Raw genomic sequence first — 23,288 nt, 5'->3', positions numbered from 1 at the left:
TCACGTGACACGCCTCGGCCAATAGGAGCGAAGCAACCTTTTGCGCAGCAGCAGCAGCGGCAGCGTCATCTCTCACCTTTGGATGCTGATAACAGGTGAGCTTTGATAGGTAAAGTTAATGTGTTTCACTCAAGTTTCTACATTTGAGCCGTGCCTGAGGAGATGATAGATTTAAAGAAAGAATGGAGCATCTCTTTGGCAGGATGTGGATTTATGGGGATTTATTATGTAGGGGCCACCAGCTGTATCCTCCAGAGGTTCCCCCGCTTCATCCAGGAGGCCTCCAACATCTATGGAGCCTCATCTGGAGCTCTGATGGCTGCTATCCTTGTTTTACAAATACCCATTGGTGAGTTGAGAGGAATCAAATCATCCTCTTTTGAAACCAAACTGAAAATGAAGAGATTTGGTCCAATTTTCTAAATTATATTGATAAAATATTGATCAGGTTAAACCATTAATAACACATGAAAGATATGGCCAACTTTTATTGCAGCGGGGGCCACAAAGATGTGATTGTGTGATCTGAGGGCCACATTATCAACTTTGATGTCACAATTTATTCATAGAATAATGACCAATCTGAGCATTGACTCAGGAAATACATTTTATGTCGTTTTGTGTGTTTTATGGGGCAATTCTGTGTACTTGTATTTTATTTTCAAAAAGCAAAAACATTCAACTCATCTAGATATTAGAGAAGACCAATTATAAACCGATAACTGATATTTAAAACCAAAATTCACTGGCTGTGAGCAATTTATTATTATGGATCAATCCTTAGATCAGACTCAAAAAAAAAAAAAAAATCACACTGGGGTCTGGCATGGAATCTATGATGGTCTGACTTAAATTTAAAGTGGCATTTCATGAGGATAGAACCTGCTGTGTTTATGTGTTTATGATCTTTCTCAGGGGTCATTGTTGCTTTGATGAAGATAGCATTGTATCACTCTCTAGTCTAGTCATTATGTAATATTGGCTGTGGTTGACTTATGAAGATAAATTATTTAGTGCCGTTGTTCAATCTGCTGAGTTTTGTAAATATATACTGTATATGTCAGGGATATCTGTCTTTAAAGTAATAAACATTAAAGACAGATACTGATAACCTCTCTGCAGACAAATGCTGTGCTGATTTAATGTCTATGGCCAAAGAGGCCAGGAAGCACAAACTGGGGCCCCTGCACCCAGCCTTCAACCTGCTGCAGATGGTCAAGGACACTCTGCAGCGTCATCTTCCACACGATGCCCACCTCCGAGCCTCTGGGAAACTTTGTGTGTCTCTGACCAGAGTGCCTGATGGGAAAAACGTGCTGGTATCTGAATTCAACAGCAGAGATGAGCTCATACAGGTTTGTCAGATGGGACTTGGTTTTTTCCTGAAGTCCTTTTATTTCCCCAAGCAGAGATTCCAAACAAATTCAGTTACTTTTACCAGATTCTGTAAATTTCCCGACTTGATGAGCATCCAAAAAGTCCAGAATTAACATCTATAATGTGAATCAGTCACTGATGTATTTAACATTTAAGTATGAGAAAACATTTAACATTATGAACAAGTAAGGAGTAAACATCCAAAAGTTAAGGATGTTCTAAAACATCTCCCTAAAAGCAACATTGTATCTGTTGGTTCAATTACAATTCTGTTACAATTACAGTGACCAGCATTTTTTTTTTTCTCCAATTACATTTAAATTACAATATTTTCTTATCCTGAGAAAGTTAATTACAACTAAAATATTTGTATTTCCTGAAGAAAATTCAAGTGAGGATGTAGATGCATAGCATTAGTTAGCATTAGAATTAGCATTAGCCTAGAGTTAGCATTAACCGAGGGTTAGCCTTAACCTAGTGTTAACATTAACCTAGCATTAGCATTAACCTAGAATTAGCCAGGTATTAACATTAACGTTAGCATTAGCCTAGCGTTAGCAGTAACCTCGCATTAACATTAACCTAGCATTAGCATTAGCCTAGAAATAGCCTAGTATCAACATTAACTTTAGCATTAGCCTAGCGTTAGCATTAACCTAGGGTTTGCATTAGCCTAGTGTTAGCATTAACCTAGCATTACTAATCACATTAGCCTAACATTAGCAATAGCCTTACAAAAGCATTAGCCTAGCATTAGCAATTGCCTAACAATAGCATAGCCTAGCATTAATATTAGCCTAGCATTGACCTAGCATTAGCAATAGCCTAGCAATAGCATTAGCCTGGCATTAATATTAGCCTAGCATTAGCATTAACCTAGCATTAGCAATAACCTAGCAATAGACTTAGCCTAGCATCAGCACTAACCTAGCATTAGCTGAACATTAGCAATTTGAAAAAGTTGAAAAAGTTGAGGATGCAACCTCTAATTACATTCTGAATTACTAAAGTTAAATTACAAATAACTTTTTTTGTGTGAGCGTCTGAGCCTTTTTTTATAAATGGTAAAATGTGGGAAAGCTTGATATTTTAATAATTGTTAAGTACATATGTGTAGAACTGTACATAGAACTGTAACATGGTTCCCCATAATTTGTGTTTAAATTATAATTGACCATTTTTATAGAATTTCCGTGGTAATTACAATTACAAAATCAATTATCTAAACTCAACATACAGTATTTGTCTCTGATACAGTATGATCTGTGTCCTGTAGGCCCTGATATGCAGCTGCTTCATTCCTTTTTACTGTGGCGTTATTCCTCCCACCTATCGTGGAGTGGTAAGGGATCAACAAGCATGACACAATCATGTGATCGTGGCTTTGGATATTTAGGTACAAACAGTAAATATCAGCGTCTCTTCACAGCGATACATTGATGGCGCGGCCAGCAACAACCTCCCTCGCTGCCACCAAAGGAACACCATCACCTTCTCTCCGTACGCCGGCGAGAGTGACGTGTGTCCCCGCCTGAGCACGCTGAGCTTCCACAGGGTGGTCTTCAACAACGTCAGCATCCAAGTCAACCCAGAGAATGTGTACAGAGTGACCAGCACCTTCTTTCCACCTGAGCCTGAGGTGAAGCCCGCAGCAAGCTGTACAAACTCTGGTTTCCATGGGACATTTACTTATTTGAAGCAGGAAAATGATTGTGTATAGTTTTGGTTACATTTCTCACTAATGATTCTATATTTTTCAGGCTATGGCTGAAATCTGCCAAAAAGGCTACATGGATGCTCTTCGATTCCTGCAAGAAAACAGTAAGATGAATTTAGAATGATAAATCCCAGACAGTACCCCTAAGGGTACACGGACCCCTGGTGTAACCCAAAAATTGAGGTAAAACACACTTGGTATATTTTTAGTAATATTTAGCCCAAATGTATGCATGATTTCTTGGCTTCAACATGCATGTGTCCTCATCCTGTCTGTATTACACTATTCAGATTGTTTTCACAGTATCAATAACATGATTATTTGGTAAATGTACTGCATGACTTAGGTTGTTGAGTGAGGGCTGAAACGTATAACAGTCTCCTGACATAACATATGAGTATATGTAATTTTATGGTGAATAACAAAATCTTGAAGCAATAATCCTTCATTTTTTGTTAATATCCAGATTGAAACCACAACACTGCAAAGCATGCTGGAAAAGATGCACTCTGTTGTGATTAAAAGTAGTTGAACACAAGATTTTACAAATAAATAAATACTGTCAATAAATAAATGAACAAATTGATATGGTAGGATTGACTGAAATTAATTGATTGTACAGTGCAAAGCAAACGTAAGCAACAGGCGGCCCTCGTTGTGTGGAAGTCCTCATTGTAAATGCACGAAATGACTTCAAAAGTTAGAGAAAAAATACATTAGACAATTGAAACACACAAAATGACTTAAAAACTCACAATATGTCAACAAAATGGCACCAAAAACCCACAAAATAATAATAGAATACAAAAACCAACAACAACAAAAAACAAACACAAAATGACCATAAAAACCAACCAACCCCTTTGTAATAGAGGAAGGATACTCTATTAATGCTCAGATTCAACATTATTCTAAATGTTGACGTAAATGTTAATAATGTGGGTGTGTAACTGTCATAACAGATACCCACCGCCTCTGGTGTAGTGTGAGGCCTTCCAATCCGCACTGTGTTATTTTTCCTTTGCTTTTTGTTGATCTGACTGTACGTGTTCCCCTGTGGTAGATCTGCTGAGCAGTGAAAGTCCACTCAGAGGTCTGCAGACTGGAACATCTCAACCCACTTGTTGTGAGACTGTGAGAAAAAACACGGCGGAGCATCATGGGGTAAAAACCATCCAATGTGATCACCGGTGGCTGGATGTGCAGCTAATCGAGCAGCTGCCAGTTGACGTTCAGAGAGGTAAGGAGGAGGTTTGTTCCATGGGACTGTGATTGATAAGCAGACTAATAATGGCTTTTATTATCCCCCACCACAAAGTGTGAAAGGGGGATATATGTTTGGGCTCCATCCGGCCAAATAAAAAGGGACAGCTTTTCTCAGAAACCATTTAAGATAGGATAACCAAATTTGGTGTGTGGCTTCAGGGTATTAATACCTTGATGGAGTTTGAAAATGAGAAGCATGCAATTTTTTTTCCGGCGTTATTGCCCTTGTTTCGTTCTTTTGGACTCTGTTTGAGGTGTCTTCAAAGGGGACAGTTTTTCTTAGAAATCGTTTAAGATAGGATCACCAAATTTGGTGCGTGGCTTCAGGGTATCAATACCTTGATGGAGTTCGAAAATGAGAAGTGCGCAATTGTTTTTTCCAGAGTTATTGCCCTTGTTCTGTTTTCTTTACTCTGTTCGAGGTATCTTCAAAGGGGACAGCTTTTCTCAGGAAATCGTTTAAGATAGTTAGTAATTTTATATTCTGATGTGATAATATTTTCTTATGTATACATCTAAGTTCTTAGATTTAGGACATTTAGGAAAAGGTTGTGAGTTATAATGAGAACCAATGTGGCGGGGGATGTTGATGACTATGTCTTCTTGTTATGTTTGTGTCAGTTTTGTGTGCGGCCTGCAGAGAGACGTATTCTGCTGCTGGTCTGTTCTCCCAAATGGCAGCATTTCTACCTAAGAAAGTCGCCTCTTACCTGCAGTTTCCTCGCAATCTGCCAGTTGATTCTTCCTACTTGTTGGCCCAAAGGTAAACCCCTGGATTTTTACACTTTTGTCTCTGGCAATTGTGAAAAGGCCGTGTTTTCAAAATAAGAGAGAAGACCATCTGTTTGTAATTTGGCTTTAAATGTTCAACATTTATCATTATGAACTTAAAAACTAAAATAAATTACATATTGTGAGAAAACAAGATTTAAGACATCATGTCAGCTAATCATAATGTTTGAAATAAGTAGTTTGTCACATGTTTTTGCAGTGCCAATTTGTACCACAGGGTAGTGTGTTGAGTCACTATTGCAACTAATATCATTGTGGACAGTCCTCTATATCATCCCAATACATGTATTACCTACTCACAGCCAAAAATAATACTATTTGACTTTTTTTTAAATAGCATTAAAATAAAATAATTCTGAATTACTATTTGAGTAATATTATCTTCTTTGGGTGGTATGTGGGGGTGTAATAAATTCCTGCTAAAATAACATCTAAATATTTTCCCAGCTTTATGTAATCATCTTATCTGTTGGCTTATCAGTTGGATAACAAACTGAGATAATGTTAAACTGTGCAAAATATGCCAGACATGTTTTATAACTCTGTTGTTTAAAAAAACAAAACGAAAGCAACTGCTTTCTTAACTTTGTCTCATCACAGTGGAGAACTGTGAGCAGGACAGGACACTGTGGTTGGAGAGTCGACACTATTGCACTACAAACAAATGATGATCAGTAGATTTAATCAGAAATTCTGTGGATGTGGTGGGAATTCACCATAGTCTATAGACAGGAAACATTCTGGACTGGTAGGCAGTCTCTAGTTGGGCTCACTCACAGGGACAAACCACCCAAAGGATGGAAAACAAACCATCTCCCTATAGGCCAGTGGTTCTCAAACGTCCTACCCCCTTTCTTTTAATTCTGAATCCAAGTACCCCCTTTGTCCGACGACAAAATTTTGCTTAGAAAACTATTTAAAAACAACTATAAAGCATAATGATGGAATGACTGAGTGGTAACACACATTTTAAAGGATCTCATTTTGTAAATAAGTGGAAATAGTGGTTTCAAGAGTAGTTCAGTGGTTCACAACCTTTTTTGGATCATGACCGAATTTTGATTTCAAGAATTTCTAGCAACCCCAAAGACATTTTTTTTTCTAGAATTAGTTTTTGATCATATTTGAACTATTTTTTTGCTGCATTTTAGTTGAACTAGATTTATATTTCAGAAATTAAAAGTATGTAAATACAGTTGTTTAAGATTGTGTGGTATTTTAATAAATAAAAAATAAATAATAATAACTTAAAAAAAATTCAAAAATCTATTTAAATTTTTCAGAAATTTCAGGCAACCCCACGTGGATTCCCTACCCCCAGGTTGAAAAACACTGATTTAGTGACTCCCAATAGATATATTTCCATAGATTTATCATTTCCGTTCATCTCGTGCCTGGGATGGGACCAAGACTGACACTTTATTTATCCATTTTCCACTTTCTCCCTCTCTCAGGTACCCCCTGTAGTGCCATAGTGTAACCCCATTTCAGAAACATTGCTATAGGAAATCATATTGTTTGGAAATTTCCTGTTTTAACCCAACCTTGAAAAGTTATAAAGAGTCCTTCCTTATATTTTCAGGCCATGATTGGTCAAGGCTGGTAAAAATCTGGCAATACGCAGACTTAATGTGGCCTTACTAGAATATATTTATTTTCAACTGTTTATTTGTTGCCTCCAGGTTAGTGAACTGGATTCCGGATGTGCCAAAGGACCTGGGCTGGATCACTGGTTTCCTTGGAGGTAAAACCAAGCAAGCCATGGTAGAGGACAGGGTTAAGAGGTAGAGTATATGTTGCACTGAATAATCCTGGACTAAAATATCGTCATCATCATCATCATCATCATCATCATCATGGTATCCTAAAGAAACTCCATCTTTTCCAGGCTTGCACCCCTGCACAGAAGCAGGAGCCTGCCCGACAGCCTGAACCTGTGCCAGGAGAGCAACAAAGAAGAAAACACCTCCAGCATTCATTTAAGGGAGCCGAGTGTGCCAGATTACAGGCCCCTGACTCCGCCCCCAACACCTACTAGCAAACCTGGGTTTGACGAATATGCCAGGGCCACACCTCCCAGCCGGTACTGGGGATTGGGCGGCGCTGTAAGGTGGCTCCAAAGCGTGGTGTACAATCAAACTTAAAATTTGAAAAAGTCTTGAGGATTCAGCATCTGATTTTTACTCACGTGAACAAAATAAGTTTTGTCATAAAGTACAAACATGGAGAAATATGCCACAAGTTGTGACTTCTGTTTTCTCAGTATAAAAAAATGATACACTGAACATTTGCAGCATAATATTTATGATCATATTTCCTCATTACACATCTTTAATCACAACAATAAGCTCAGTATTGTTTGCTTACTCACACCAGATAACCAGGAACAAACAAGGGCATTATTATTCCCTTTATTTGATATGGATATCACAAGTACATTAGTTACCCAGATGTATTGTTTTGAGTGTGTTAGCACATGTGCTAATTTACAACACCTGACCACAGGAGGCTTTTAAAAAGGTTAAAAATAACTGAAATAATAAGAAAGTAAGGAGGAAATATGCGCTGCACAAAACATTACAAAAAGAAAAGCAATATTAAAATTTAAATGCAGTCATTAGGTATAGGGCAGAGGCAATGCGGGCAAGCGAGAAACTATGTAAAACTATTTATGTGAACACTGTTGTTTTGATTTTAGCCATTTCTTTAGTTTATTGTTGAAAGCATTGTCACTAGTGTTTAATATTTTAGATGTGTGGGTAGATGTATCATTTTATAGAGAGAGCAGACTGACCAAAAGAAGTCCTTGGGGCAAGGCAGTCCTCACTGGTGGAGGCTTGTGTGGTTGCCGTAACCAGTCCACCCCTGGCTACACCCCATTAGCTCTGTCCCAAGTGGTAACATTTTAAGTTGTTATTTTTTCAAATGAGTAAGCACATCTTATGTTTATTGGTAGTACATAAAACAGCATTGATGCAAACATGACCAGTACAGGTATCCTGTAGTGAACCGGGTTCAATATGTGCTCGCTGCAGGATGACAAGTCATGTTGCAACATGTCGTGAGGGTTTTTTTTAAAAAGAAATCAACTGCATACACTTGTTTTATGGGACATTATTGTGCTGATGTAACAATAAACTTATTTATCAGAGCTGTTCATGTTGTATATTGATCTTATGATGATACACAGATATGAACCTGTTCACCTCTAAAAGCCCTAAAGCTCAAGGCAACTCCACCACAGATCAATGTCCACCTCAAGTTGATGGTTCAAATATACACAGAGTGAGTCACAGCTTGAAAACAACAATTTCCATCCAAAAATTGTAATATTATTATTATCATTATTATTTTTTAAGAAGTAAGTCCTGGTCATAGGCTCTGCAGAGTGGATGGACTTAAGCATGTTATAAAACTGGGTCACGTGTTATGCAGCTGCTCTAATTGTGGTCAGAGTACTAGTGACTCCAGCTTGTTTTCTATTTTGTAACGTGATGTTTGATCCTCGTACGGTATGTTGTGTAAGTTCATACTGTAACCCCACAAGCACTGCCCAGTCGCCTCTGAGCACAGTGCAGATAAGGTTCATTCAACAGTGAAGGAAGCTGAATGTTGAATGAAGATGTTAAAGAAAACCCTGAGGAGGACAGTGAACATGAACTTGGTTAGTGCTTGATCCACCTTTTCGACACTGGAAAACAGGGACGATGGTGTTTGACTGGCAGGAGGAGTGGAACATCTCCTTTGCTGGCTGTGGCTTTAGGAGTATTTACTACGTGGGGGCTTTGAGCTGTATCCTGGAACGGGTGCCACAGCTGGTTCATGGAGCATCTAAAATCTGTGGAGCCTCATCTGGATGTTTGGTGGCAGCTGCTCTGACTGTTGGGATCCCCATTGGTGAGTCCAGTTCACTGGGAAGGACTGGTTTGGCTGTTACTAAATCACAACATAGCTAGTTATTACTGTGACCACCACAGGTGAAAGGAACGGATTACAAGTACTCATGTTACTGTAATTGAGTTGCTTTTATGAGTACTTGTACTTTTTTGAGTAAATTTCTAAATCAATAATTTTACTTGTACTTAAGTGCGTTTTAAAAGAAATAAAATAACTGATTACATTCCTACACCCAACCGTGTAATCATAAATTATAATTTTTGTTTTAAAATGATCAACAGACATTGTGAAACTACAAAAAACTACAAAAAAATTCAATGACCAGACAACAATCAAATGCATCACATCATAGCCGACCAATCAGATTAAATGTAATGTATGGCACTAAAACAGCAGTGAATGCTGGTTCTTTTCTCAGTTTTAGAGTTCATAAATGTACCTATGCTTAGAACCTGATAATTATTTTAAATTTCGAATTGAATTCATTGGGTTTTTTTTATTTTATTTTTTTAATTATTGTACATTTTGACAAACCTTTTATTTTTTTACAGATGCTTTTGTGGAAAATAAATGAAGTTCCAATTGTGCAAGATTTGGTCTCTTCCTTTTTAAGTTTATAAATGAGATGTTTACTGTATGCAAGGCAACCATGGCAACATTTATTACCAAAAATAAATGTGGGGGGTGAAAGTAAATAGTACTATTAAGTACTATATAATTGAGCTACTATGTAGTAGAACTTAGTTGTACTTGAATACAAATTAAAGCAAGTAACAGTACTTCTACTTCAGTAGGATATCATATATCAGTGCCCTTTACACCTCTGCTGACCATATTGAACCCAGTTTTCTGACAAACAATATTATCTTTGTGTTTTCTAAGTGTAGTCAAAAATTGTACAAAACATATGGAATGCGTTGGACATTATTAATTTAGTTTAGAATGAAATATTTTCTGTTGGTCACTAAAAACTGTGGTAGAAGTGAGAAAAACAAACCTACAGGTCAGTCTTGCTATAGTTCATTACCTCAGATCACAGGCATGTGGACCAGCATGTCTGTGACATGGGGGTGGAGCAGCGATTTTAAAAGTAAGGGGTGTCCTAAGGGTAGGGGGGCAACCCTCAACTCCCAACTTAGTTTATCAAATCAGTTTACTAAAACCATGATAAAGCTATTATTAAGTCAGTGGTGCTCAACATGTGGCTCTTGATGTCTTCATTTTCATTATTATTCCCCCAGAAAACCTTAAAAGGGGAAACTTTTTAACCCCTTTATACCTTTTTCCTTGGCTATTTTGCAACTTCCTTTGTCCCATTTTTTATTTTTTTTGTGACACTTTTTTGTTTTTTCAGATTTAACTTCCTTTTGCCAATAAATATCTCTTTGTCCTAATTTTTGTCCATTTTCTTTTTGACACTTTTATCCAATTTTTGTCAATTCTTTAGCCCTTTTTTGGCACTTTTCATCCAAATAAGCAACCTTTTGCCCCCAATAAATAAGATTTTTTTCCTTTTTTCCTTTACAATTTGTTCCACATTTTTGCCCTTTTTCACTAATGTTTGCCACATTTTGTTCATTTAAGCTTCCTTTTGCCATTACATACTACCAGTTTCCTCTTTTTTGTATTTATTTATTTTTGTTTGTTTTTTGCCTCTCTTGACTGCTTTTGGACCATTTTTGTCACTTTTCACTCTTTACTTGCCATATTTTTGTCACTTTTGGACTATTTTTACCACCTGTTAATAATTGTTTGCCACTTTACTTTCACGTTACTCACTGTTAACTCTTTGTTTACTTTCTTGGAACAGCAGCTTCTTTAAATGGCTGACTGTGATTGACTTGTTCACCATTCAATCAATCTTCCTGGACCAATACATTTTCAACAATGAATCCCTCTGTAAAAAGTGAGGGGGATGATTGTTTTATTTTTATGAAAGTGTGGGAGTCTCATCCCCCACATCCACCATGGGGGAGACACGCCTGCTGCTGACTGGCTGCTGACCGGCTCATTGTCAGCTGGATCAAGCTGTGAAATGCTCCTCAACCATGTCAGATATAACTGAGGATAGAAAACATCAAAACAAAACTGTTACAAATCCATTCTCTGAGCGTGGATCAATTATAATGCGTGGAGTCAAAAAACAAGATCATATGTGAGCAAACAACAAGGACAATTATAGATGCTGCGCAGCAATAGTCAGGGCCAGGCAGTTTTAGGCAAATGGAAATTTTTTGGTAAATAGTAATTGTTAAAAATTTACTTATTTTAAAAAGTGCTTTAATGACAAAGTTGCTCATTCACAATTTGCAGCAACTGAGAGTGTTTTGCTCAAGGACACTATTTCAAGATGGAATATCATCTACAGGCATGTCACTGAGCTAATTAATTAGCACATGGAAATGTCACATGTTGCGTCACTAACTGACTAAGTACAAGACGGCAGTTGTTAGCAATTAAAGGCAGATTTTAAAGGGCTTTTAAAAATTCAGTTATTAAGACAAAAATACATATTGTACCTAGACAGCATAGAGATGTTGGTAATGTCAGCGTAGAACTTTTTGCTGCTGTTTGCAATGACCTGGACATGATTCCATTTCTTTCTTTGATCACCTCAAACAGATGATTAGATTTATTCATCAATATCCCTGAAAGCTACAAGCACAATTGTGGTTCCCTGCTTCCTTCAGCTGCTCTAGATGCAATGAGACGTCTACCGTCTGACTCGATCCTTTTTTAGATGTTTTCTATCATTTCAGAGTCCATTCTCCACCATTTTTGCTGGTCTTCCTCTGATTACTAACGACATGATGGGGGGCCTTTGGGCTCTAATTTGTAGCTGGCTCCTAGAATCATTATCTTCAGTGACCTCTCGTCAAGTCCATTTTATGAGGCTGTGTCTTTGTGTGAGTTTAAACATCTACTAAGATGAAGTCCCCTCAAAATGGTCCTAAACTAACCAGTAGGTTACATTATAAGCAAACATCTTAGCAATGTTGTATAGATGGTGCCAAGATTTACAGACTCCAGTACAGTAGGTGGCGATGTGCAACAACAACAATACTTAACCTTAGCAACTACAATCAGTGAACATCATCTGACAGTAATTTGTTTTTTAAAAAGCCGTTTTTACATTGACTCCAATTGTTCGCATGAGAGTGAAATTCAAAATATTATCCAAACATCATTCACAACAACTTCACAATGAACACTGAAAATGTATTTAGCAAGAATATTTAAAGTATATGTTTACGTCACCATTTACAGTCTTACAGCGACATTTTTGATCAATGAAAAATCCGTGTGGTTGGTTTGTGTTGGACAGTCTGAAGATGTGCTGTAGCACGTTTGATGAAAAATATATTATTGGAGGATGGTTTAATATGTTTTACAGTTTTTGAAAGTAAACAGTGATGGACTTTTTGCAATAGGTTTACAATAGGTTTCACATGTACAAAAGTTTCTTCAGTACTGGGGCTGCACTTTGGTTGAAAGTCCACTTTTTCTTGACCACATTTTAAAGAATTGTCTTGATTCTTGATCAAATAGCAGGAATTTATGCTTTTAGGCTGTGGGTTGGTAACATTTCATTTAAACCACCATTAGGTATTGGTTAACTTAAGTTAGTTATTGAGAGTTTAATTCAAACCTCAGCCCGAGTTTGTTCAGAAACGCTGTTCACTTCCTCACTTATTCTCTTCCATTGGGTGATTAAATGTTTTCACGCGTGAAAAAAGCACATGTTTGTTTTACTTCACCTCAGCTGTGATTTTCATCTCAGAAACGTTTATTTCCTTGCCAGTGTTTGTTTGACCTCAGTGGGCGGGGCCTCCAAACCAGGAATATTTGAGGGTGTAACATGTTATTGAAGATCAAATTCAGCCACCACATTAATTAACAACTGATTATTTGTACGCACGGGATTGTTCAACTACGAACTCAGATTTACACCTGTTTTCATGCAATGTTGATAAATGAGGGCCGTTGTGTATACATTTCCATACACACAACAAAGATGTGGTCGGAGTTCTTGGCTAAAAGTGAACAAAGGTCTCAGCAAGAATAGACTGATATGCACATATGGAGCAATGAGGAGGTGCATGTGATTGTAGATGTTTGTATAAACTCACAGGAATGCAGTGAAAGAGTTATTTGGGGGGAAATAGCTTTCGACAGAGCCCGCCCCCAACTATGCTCTGATTGGCTAAGCTGATTATTGAATAGGACCTTCTTTAGCCAATAGTGTACCTCAGAAATAAAAAAAAAATCAGCATTGGATCAAGCCAATTAAAAGCAATCTTAATGTTCCACATGCGACTTATAGCCTGGAGTGACATAACTGTGGATTTCCAAAGGAATGTAATACATTAATATTGGAAAGCAAGCTGTTTACAGTCTGGAAAATACATCAGAAGCATACATCCCAGCCTTGTACAGGTCTATAATTTTGTCTCTGGTGTCTTTAGACAGCTCCTTGGTCTTGCCCATGTTGGATTGGTTGGAAGAAAACAAATTATCACATTTAAAACTGATAACATGAAGGAAATTCTGAATCGCTGTATGCAAGGTATTGTTAAATCTGGTATACATTAATTGTATGTATGATATATGAAATAATGACTTCCAGCCATGTGGAAATTCTATAACTTGTTAATATAAATTTATAATGAAAACCATTAGAGATAAACCTGAACATCACTATAGGTTATTGAAGCCGGATAGTCTAAAACAAAATTCTGGTAAAATCCATCACAACAATCATTAATTGAAAACAATGGAAAATTTAGTATTTTCTGGCGGCCATATTGGATTTTTAAGATGGCAGCCATTCCATAATAATTTAAAATTTATACCAGGATATTACTTATAGTCAAAAACATAGGTTTAGACACCGAGTTTTTGTTTGTATGTGACTTAGAAAGGTCATCATGTGACATATTCAACCTGGAGACAGTCAATTTAAAAATGGTGTCATAAACTGAGGTTGAGGGGTGGAAAAAATTGAAGAATGATATTTCAGGCTTATTTGACCCCTAAACAAGAAAAACAAAAACAAACAATAAGATAAATTTTGGCAAGAACTTTTAAGTTTAGTCAAATTTGTGACATACCGCACCAGACTATTACTCAACCTTTTCTTTCCAGAAGAACTCTGTGTTGCTATCCTGACTGCAGCAAAAGAGGCCAGAAAGCACACTTTGGGAGTTTTTCACCCAACCTTCAGTCTACTGCGTACACTGCAAGTCACCCTGCTAGATAAACTCCCAGAGGACGCCCACCTACGAGCCTCTGGAAAGCTCTGTGTGTCCCTCACTCGCATGGTTGACGGCCAGAATGTGTTGGTGTCAGAGTTTGCCAGCAGAGAGGACCTCATTCAGGTAACACACAAAGGTCTGATCGCCACAGATTGAAGGTGCTGCTCTCACCTGTTTTTTTTTTTTTTTTTAAATATATATATGTATATATATATAAATATATATATAATTATTATTATTTTGCAGGTTCTCATGTGCAGCTGCTTTTTTCCTGCTTATTCTGGCTTCACAGCACCCTCCTATCAGGGAGTGGTGAGTGTCCTCTTGTGTTTGTTGTATGAGGAAAATATAGTGCTTCCATTATTGGGTGCAGCTACTCTTTTAGGACCAGAAAAAAAAGATGGCGCACAAGATGAATAAATAAATTTATTTTACTTCGGACTTCTGCTGTGTGACATCATTTTTTATCTCAATACTTGGTGTACTTGTGCACATAAGACCATGACCTAGGACTGCCATTGCTGCCTCAGAATCAGAATTACCTTATTTATCCAAGGGGAAAATAGCTTTTTATTTTTTTTTACAGATGCTCCAGAATATTGAATTAAAAAAATAAATATTAAAACAGAGAAAAGGAAGAAAGAAAAGAAAATGTACATAATTAAATAAATAAAAGTAAAAATAAAAGACCGTTAAAAAAATATGGATTAATTAGAATCAGAATCAGAAAGGTTTTATTTGCTAAGTACAGTTTAAAACAGCACAAGGAATTTGACTTGGTAGTTGGTGCAAAGCAGTGGTGCCACCAGGATTCAATTTCATAGTCTGCACAAATCGTCCGTCAAACTCTGGTGTAGGTTCCTGACTATTCGATAACATTTAAAAACATTTTTTTTTTATGGGGTTAAGTTGTCAGCACAACCTCCAAACTGGAGGACCAGGACATTTATTGTTGTATGAACCAGCTTTCACCCTTGACCTGTCCAGCATGGTTAAACCTATAGACGGGCAAAACAAGGCAAAGACCCAAAGTGGGCTGGTTCAGTGTGTTTTTTTTTTGTTTTGTTTTTTTGACGAGCGACTGCAGGCAGACGTTGTAAGTGGTGGCCAAAAATGGTCCAAAAGTGGTGAAAATTTGGCAAGAAAAGAGTGAATCAAGTGGCACGTAATCTCAAATTGGGCAAAATGTGGCAAACAATAGTGAAAAAGGGCAAAAATGTTCAACAAAAAGAGGCAAAATGTAGAGAAAAAAAAGGAAAAAAGTGGTATGTATTGGGCAAAAGTTAACTTATTTGGATGAAAAGTGGCCAAAAAAATCAAAGAATCACAAAAATTGGATAAAAGTGTCAGAAAGAACAATAGAAAACAAGTGATATTTATTTGCAAAAGGAAGTTAAAGTGTGAAAAAAGTGTCAGAACTTTTTAAAAAGAGGCAAAAATGGGACAAAGGAAATGTAAAAAGGGGTTAAAATGCTTTCCCCTTTTAAGGTTTTCTGGGGAAATAATAATCAAAATTAAAACACAAAGAGTCATGTTGAGCATCACTGACTTAATAACAGCTCAGACACCAAATGCCAGGGTTGCGTTTTTGTCCCAGTCCACCGTTGCCTACTTTAAAAAGTTGATAACCCACAAAATGATTGATATGTAGAAATAAACCCAAAATACACAATCAAATATTACATCAAGCACAAAGCTAACCTTGCCAAACTAGCTTGTAGCAGTATTGGCTTTAAGCCACTGAGGCCTACGTATTTGTATTTATTTTAAGTTTTCAGGGTTTCACTTTGAATGTGAACCCTAGATAAAAGTGTTTCTCCTCTCAGCGCTACATGGATGGAGCCCTGAGCAACAACGTGCCCCTGTGTGAGCAGAGAAACACCATCATTGTGGCTCCATTCTCAGGCGAGAGTGACATTTGCCCCCGAGAGGGAACATACAACTTCTTTGAGGCCAGTTACGGCAACGTCAGCATCCAGGTCAACACGGGCAATGTGCACCGTATCTGTACGTCATTCCTTCCTCAAAAACCTGAGGTGGGTCCATCTTTAAGTTTGTTGAAATCTTCAGTTTCCCAGATGTGTGATTACTGATGTTTATCCTTCGTCTTTATCTCTTCTGAGAAGACTCTGGCTGAGATCTGCTATAATGGATACAAAGACGCTCTTCGCTTCCTCAGAGAAAGAGGTGAGTTCTTTATCTAACTCACAGGTAAGCTTTTACGTTTATTGGTAAATCAACAAACTTCACCGACCCACTGTCGATTTAAGATCTGCTCAGAGTACAGCCTGTTCCTCGCAGTGTGATGGTGGCTGAGGCAGCTGGAGGAGGCTTGGATGAAGCTTCAGCAAATAACTGGAGAGCAACGAACTACAAGATACTGAACGGGAACTTGAGGGCCATAGAGAATCTCCCTGTGCACATCATGAAAGGTGAGAAAGACCTGAGGGTGTGAGTGGGACATTAACTCATTGGCTGCCAGCCATTTTCAGAACAGATATCCCCCTCACTGCCAGCCATTTTAGAGCATTTTGACTGATCTTTTAAGACCCACAGAATATTGTGTACTTTGACTAGAGTCTCACCGCTTGGCCAGGGTTGTCGATCGTCTTCTTTCACGATCGCGACACTCTCAATAGTCGACTTAGGTCAACACATGCTCTGCTCGAGTGTGAGTTGCTTGAACTGCACCTTCTCCCGTTGCGCCATTTTCTCCCTCGTCAACTTGAGACCTCTTCTCAACTATATATGCCCATCGCGGCTAATCCCTGAGCCAAAGTTGCAGTGCTGCCACCTATGGGCACCAGTTGGTCACTACATCACAATACAAGTCTGATATTCATGGGAGAGCTACGCCACAGTGTCTCCTAGCAACCCCCATTGAAAAACATAATTGACGTACATGTGCGTCAATGGCAGTGAATGGTTGGATTTGAAATGATGTACTTTATAATGGTTTTGCTACAGTGATATACATTCCTTTAGCCTCATTCAGAGGGTCAAAGTTGAAAAACTTTTGTTTCCTCTCTCCCTTGTTATTCCACATTTTGTAAAAAGGTAGCTCCAAACAGGCGAGTTGGATTTTTTCCCCCAATATTACGTCATAAGGTGGAAACTCCTCCTTCTGACAATCCTGGCTCCTCCTACCCTACACAAGAATGTGAACTCCTCCCTCTCAAACTACCTCACAGGTTAAACAAACATAGCAAAGGCAGGTTAATATCACAGTTAATATCTTTATGTTGAGTATATAGAGAATCCGAAGAGCAGCGTGAGCGCTCACAATCAGTTTCACTTTTATCAGCCGTTATACCACCTTGTATTGCCTTTATGGGACATTCTGACATGTGACCCAATGCGACGCAGTGGTTGCACAAAACAATGAACTATCGTCCTAGATGGACTATTCCTGTTGACAGAAGGGGTGAGGAGGACAAGGATGAGACATAGCAGCTCATGTGAGTGTTTAAAACAGCTGACAGTTGAGAGTTTACTTCCATGCGGCGCAGTGCGAGCAGTCACAATCAGTTTCATTTGTGGCATCCGTTATACCACGTCGTATCGTTTTTATGCGATGATCTTGACGTGTTTGTGACCCAATGCAACGCAGCGGTTGGACAAAACATTGGACTAGATCTGTGGTCAGAAGAGGTGAGGAGGAGAAATTAGACTGTTAATGATTTACTGCTGCTGCTGTGATAGGCCTACTCATGCATATGCATGAAGGTCCAAAAACAGCCTGTTTTTAGGAGTGCTTTGAAAATAACTTTTCAGAGGGCTAAAACTCCAGAAAACAGGCGAGTTTGGGAAAAAAAACCACAAATACTATGTAGTTGGGGTTCTTAGAACAATTACAGATGGTGGAAAATAGCATAATACTGGACCTTTAATGACAAGGATGACTTCATAATGGAGGGGGGTATACTTTGGTTCAATAGCAACATTATAAGGGATGGAAACAGGCACATTTGATACACACCCAGTGCTTAAATTCGACATGTTTTACTGTGTTAGGGTCATCAAGGAAACATCATCAACACTTCTGCCTTTATATTTATAGACTAGACAAGTAATGAGATGTACACTGACAGGTAAAAGTAAAAAAAGCGAGTAAATAGATTTCAATACAAAAAGCACCTTTTTACGTGCACCTATGTGTGTTTGTGGGATAAATATATAGATTAATATCATGTTAGACGTGTATAAACTGCACCTTTTTATCAGCATGTTTGTGCTTGTGAGGGAAGTGGGCTTGTGTTGACGTGTGTATGGATGTCAAAGGTGGCAAGTTTGCTTTTGTGTGTATTTTGTTTTAGTATTAATAGAACAAAGGTTACCTGGTGATTGTCATGTGTTTATGGCGTGGTGTGTCTATGTGAGGGGGAGTAAACATGTGTGTGTGTGTGTGTGTGTGTGTGTGTCCATGTCTGGTGACAAAGTCAAACGTTGTAAAGATAATCTGATGGTCACCGTGTTGCTGAGGTGTGTCTTTTGCAAAGTGGTGTTATGTGTTTATTGGGTCTTGTGACAGGATCGTGTCCTGTCTAGGGTGGTCCTCAATGTAAGCTGCGATAGACGCATGCTGACCCCTGTGTGTATTTAAAAAAATAACAAGCAGATATCATTCTGCATCAGAAAAAAAAACCACTAAATTGTTTTCTAAGTCTTGAACATCTCTCTCGCAGCTGATCTAAGCCTTGGTTTTTGATTGGTTTTGATTTCCAGATTTTCGGTGTTATTTCTCGTTGAATGTTATAATTAATTGCCTCCTTACAACCCTGAAAAGGAGCAAACGGTTGGAAAATGGATGGATGGAGGTACTATTTCAGTGGCACTTATTTATGTATTTGTTTGTCTGCAATACGTCAAAACTTCTTAATTCCATTCCAAGAGTCCTCATAGTCCAAATATTTAGCTAATATCCAAATTCACCGGAACAAGCTTTTATTTTGGTACTTCCGGTCAGTATAATATTTAGTTTCAACCGTGACATTTAGATTTAACATTTAAGATTTAAATTTAACATTTAGCATTTAAATTTAACATTTAGATTTAGATTTAACATTTAGATTTAGATTTAACATTTAGATTTAACATCGACATTACATTTTTATGAGAAAAAAATGTCTCAAATTTCACAAATATTGCTGTAAATTTGGTCAAAAGTAAAATAAAAAAAACCTCACATGTTTTTAAAATGTAGTTTGTTGCTAAATGTTGCAAAAAGTTGTTGTTTATTTTAGCATGCACAACTTTACAATCGGTGCCCCATAAGGATGGTCTGAACTGTGTGTCATATGTTTTGTCAGTGCTGTGCGAGGCGTGCAGGGACAGAAACGACGGCGTTACTTGGTGGTCGAGGCTCACAGACTCCTATTTATTGAGACTGGTTGTGTTTCTGCTGGCCCTCGTGTTCCTGCCCATCCAGACGATCTTCTTCCTCACCAAAATGTAAGGTGATGAAGTAAAAATATGAAAGATGAAAAACTTTTGGACCTAAGAGTGCAGTGAAAAGCCTGGATATCATGGTCCTCATAGTGTGCTGTGTTCTGGATTTCCAGGTTCCTGGTGTTATCCATAGACGTTTACGGGCAGTCCTTGAGAGGTGAAGGCAGTCCTCTGAAGAGGTGTGTGTTTGTTTGAAAGTGTCCCAGGGTTAGAAATACACAGGAAAATGGACGTGACCCCCGCGACCAATGGCACCATTTCACCAACATCTTACTAAAGACTAACTCACATGGCAACCAGCTTCACCCAGGGGTGCACTGGGACAATGATGTATCCCTGGCATTTTCTGTCCAGACCAGCCCACTACATTATCAGACACCACGTGGAAGTCGTTATTAAGTCAGTCATTTTCATCATGTGCCTCATTATGTCTTAATGCTAATTATTATTTCTCCAGAAAACCTTAAAAGGGGGAATCTTTTTAACCCCTTTTAACCTATTTTTTTGGCTATTTTGCAACTTCCTTTGTCCCATTTTTGCCCCTTTTCAAAACGTGTTGACACTTTAAGATTCCAGCTACCTTTTGCCAATAAATATTGATTTTTTCCCCAATTAATTGTCCATTTTCATTGTTTTTTTGACACTTTTATCCAATTTGTTTTCCCTTTTGTAACAATTTTTGTGACTTTTCATCCAAAGATACTATCTTTGCCAAATAAACATCACTTGTTTCAATTTTTTCCTTCATTTAGCTTAATTTTGTTTCATATATTTGCCATTTCTCACTATTGTTTGCCATTTAAGCTCCCCTTTGCCATTACATACCACCCGTTTCCTTTTTTTGCCCAATATTTTGGCACTCTTGGCTGCTTTTGGCCTTTTTCGGTTGCTTTTCACTCTTTTCTTGCCACGTTTTTGCCACCTCTTATTCAATTTTTGTGAGTCACATTGGAGGGAATTTAGAAAATGAAGAAACTTGCACTGTTCCATACGCCTTCTGATAAGTCATGTCAAAAATAATCATACAAAATTAAAAACATAGTGGACTAACCGACCCACTTTGGGTCGACAAGCCACTGGGATGATGTCTGATATGCCAGATGGCCAGTTCACCACTGGCTTCAAATTCATCAAATTAAACAACGGTTTTATGATATTTAACATTATGCAAGGCTTGAAGCATGGCAGTAAATGACAAACAAAGCATGTAGTAGTTTAATGGGATAATGTTGAGAGTTTTTCTCCCACATTTAGTTTCAAAGCTTCCTCTGTCACAGATATAATAACTCTCCTTTTCTGGGCATTTATGCTTATACTTTATCTTTTAACTTTTGCTCTTCAGCATTACTGCAGAGCAGCAGAGCAGCAATGGATCCACTGAGCACAGCAAAAAGAAAGCAGACATGAAGTCAACCAAACTCTGACATCAAGAAGAAGACAAGGTTAATAATTCAAGCCCGTGTTAGTGATGGTAACATGGACCCCTCACCTCTGAGGGTCATGACAGACAGATGGAAATTACTACTTCAACTTTCAATCCTATTGGAAGAATAAGAAGGAATGATCCCAGTGAGTCACCTACATCCAGTCCTGGAGAGTCCCTGTCCTGCATGTTTTAGATGCTAGCCTGGGTATTTTTTATTTATTAGGCTCTCTGTAGAGCTACACGATTACAGACATCGTCAATATATTCAGGTGTGTTGGAACAGGGAGACATCTGAATGTCATGCAGGACAACAGCTATCGAGGACTGGACTTCAGCACCAGGGCTGTTGCAACTAAAGAATATTTGCATGTGTGTGTGTACCTTTATCCCCTCACGATTCACTTGTTTTTGTTTTACATTCGTTGTCAGGATCCTGTTGTGCATCACTGTAAATCAGAAAGATGTCTAATATAAAAAGAGGAACTACAGGATCATCTGACAATAGAAACTCAAAGTGATAATACGCTCATATCGTCAATAGATAGAAGAGAGGAAATACTGTGCCTTTGATACTGTTAATCATTTCCTGCTATTTGAGAGGTTATCTATCATATACTGTAGATGTCTCCAGGACTACCTCTCCCATTAAAAGGGATACGCCGATTGTAAAGTTGTTCATGCTAAAATAAACAACAACATTTAGCAACAAACCACGTGTAAAAAAACATCTGATTTTTTTATGTTACTTTGGACCAGATTTGCAGCAATAATTGTGATATTTTTTCTCCCGTAAAAATATGTCAAAGTTAAATCTAAATCTAAATGTTACATCTACATGTTGAATGGTCAATGTTGAATTTAAATCTAAAATTAGATCTAAACAGTGAATTTGCATATGAGCTAAATACTTACGTAATATTTAGTTACCATTTATACAGTATTTAACAGATTTAGAGTTAACATTTAGATTAAAATTTTAGATTTAACATTGAAATTGTATTTTTAAGAGAAAAAAATGCTGTAAATCCGGTCAAAAGCAACATGAAAAAAAAAATCACATGCCTTTTTTTTTTTACACAAAGTTTGTTGCTAAATGTTGCCGTTTATTTTAGCATGCACAACTTTACAATCGGCGCCCCAAACCTCCCTTATTTACAATATGTATCAACAATATCACATCCTCTATAATACATTCTAACATCCACCTTTATGGTGATGATACAGTTGTATATTGCTTTGCCAATACTGCACATTCAATCATTGAAACCTGTCAAAAGAATTTCAATTTCAACATTCTCTGTTTGATCTAAGACCTAGAAAGACCAAATTCATGCTATTCTTCAAAGCCACAGACGTCAGCGATACTAATTTTCCCCTCACCATCCTATCAGGACATAGCATTGAAGAGTATCCAAGTACAAATATCTTGGTGTTTGTTTAAGTCAAAAACTCACCATCAAATTTCTGATCAACTGCAAATTGAGAAAAACCACTAGATTTTTCTACAGGAGCAAAACTAATTTATCATTCCAAGTAAGAAACGTATCATTGAAGCTATATTTATCTGTTTTAGATTATGTAGATGTTGTTTAATCAAAACGTCCGCCCCTACTCATAAACATCTGGACTCCACTCATCACTGCTGAAGGTTTCTCCTCTCACCATTGCACTTTATATGAAAAAGTGGGCTTTGCACCATTGGTTCTTTTTCTTTTATAAAGCTTATAATACTTCGTAAAATGCCATCATACATTACTTATCTGTTGAATCAGTCTCATAAGCTTGAAGTTCCACGTACACTTCATTTCAGACTCTCTGCTGCATTCATTTGGAACACTTTACAACAAACGTTTTACCTGCACTCGCTCCTATTGGTCAGTTTATGATAACGAACTATTCTGCTTTTGAATGTAACCTGTTATTAATTGTATTTTTTGTATACATTTTGATGCATTTTATTGGTTGTAGTCTCGACAACGTTGAAAATGAGGGAAAACCCCTCAATAATTATTTTTTTAGATTAAATAAAGGTTGAATGAAGAAATGAATGAGTTGTTCATGCTGAGCCTCGGTGAATGACTGCCTTGTGCACAAATAACGATGAACTCCA

At 37.6% G+C, this 23,288-nt stretch overlaps 2 protein-coding genes across 6 annotated transcripts; both read left to right on the top strand.

The window, feature by feature from the left end:
• Positions 1-61: 61 nt before the first annotated feature.
• On the top strand, positions 62-8,308 carry LOC114464450 (1-acylglycerol-3-phosphate O-acyltransferase Pnpla3-like). Of its 2 annotated transcripts, XM_028448646.1 has the most exons (10): positions 62-95; positions 233-349; positions 1,123-1,355; positions 2,654-2,719; positions 2,807-3,016; positions 3,138-3,198; positions 4,158-4,334; positions 4,982-5,123; positions 6,835-6,936; positions 7,041-8,308. In XM_028448646.1, the coding sequence occupies exons 1-10, from the start codon at positions 83-85 to the stop codon at positions 7,294-7,296; spliced, it is 1,377 nt and encodes a 458-aa protein (XP_028304447.1). In that variant the 5' UTR covers positions 62-82; the 3' UTR covers positions 7,297-8,308. The 2 variants fall into 2 exon arrangements, with proteins under 2 accessions (XP_028304447.1, XP_028304446.1); XM_028448645.1 differs by lacking the exon at positions 62-95 and having other exon boundaries at positions 102-349.
• A 118-nt stretch (positions 8,309-8,426) lies between these two features.
• Positions 8,427-23,222, top strand: LOC114464453 (patatin-like phospholipase domain-containing protein 2). 4 transcript variants are annotated; one of them, XM_028448650.1, is made up of 10 exons: positions 8,427-9,049; positions 14,195-14,427; positions 14,551-14,616; positions 16,131-16,340; positions 16,431-16,491; positions 16,575-16,736; positions 19,614-19,755; positions 19,866-19,931; positions 21,095-21,194; positions 22,752-23,222. In XM_028448650.1, the coding sequence occupies exons 1-9, from the start codon at positions 8,860-8,862 to the stop codon at positions 21,174-21,176; spliced, it is 1,212 nt and encodes a 403-aa protein (XP_028304451.1). In that variant the 5' UTR covers positions 8,427-8,859; the 3' UTR covers positions 21,177-21,194; positions 22,752-23,222. The 4 variants fall into 4 exon arrangements, with proteins under 4 accessions (XP_028304451.1, XP_028304452.1, XP_028304450.1 ...); XM_028448651.1 differs by having other exon boundaries at positions 14,198-14,427; positions 21,095-23,222; XM_028448649.1 differs by having other exon boundaries at positions 21,095-23,222.
• The last annotated feature ends 66 nt before the right edge of the window (positions 23,223-23,288 follow it).

The sequence above is a fragment of the Gouania willdenowi genome, chromosome 6 (genome assembly GCF_900634775.1).
Source record: "Gouania willdenowi chromosome 6, fGouWil2.1, whole genome shotgun sequence".
In the NCBI taxonomy this organism is placed as follows: domain Eukaryota; kingdom Metazoa; phylum Chordata; class Actinopteri; order Blenniiformes; family Gobiesocidae; genus Gouania; species Gouania willdenowi.
The sequence above is the reverse complement of the archived record's forward strand: the minus strand, read 5'-3'. Positions and strand labels throughout refer to the sequence as shown.

Excerpts from the sequence above, each read along its gene's own strand:
- LOC114464450 (XM_028448645.1), top strand. The coding sequence starts at position 163 with ATGATAGATTTAAAGAAAGAATGGAGCATCTCTTTGGCAGGATGTGGA. Across the intron at positions 350-1,122 it reads TGTTTTACAAATACCCATTG|ACAAATGCTGTGCTGATTTA; the intron begins GTGAGTTGAGAG and ends ACCTCTCTGCAG. Across the intron at positions 4,335-4,981 it reads GCCAGTTGACGTTCAGAGAG|TTTTGTGTGCGGCCTGCAGA; the intron begins GTAAGGAGGAGG and ends TGTTTGTGTCAG.
- LOC114464453 (XM_028448650.1), top strand. The coding sequence starts at position 8,860 with ATGGTGTTTGACTGGCAGGAGGAGTGGAACATCTCCTTTGCTGGCTGT. Across the intron at positions 14,617-16,130 it reads CACCCTCCTATCAGGGAGTG|CGCTACATGGATGGAGCCCT; the intron begins GTGAGTGTCCTC and ends TTCTCCTCTCAG. Across the intron at positions 16,737-19,613 it reads CCCTGTGCACATCATGAAAG|TGCTGTGCGAGGCGTGCAGG; the intron begins GTGAGAAAGACC and ends ATGTTTTGTCAG.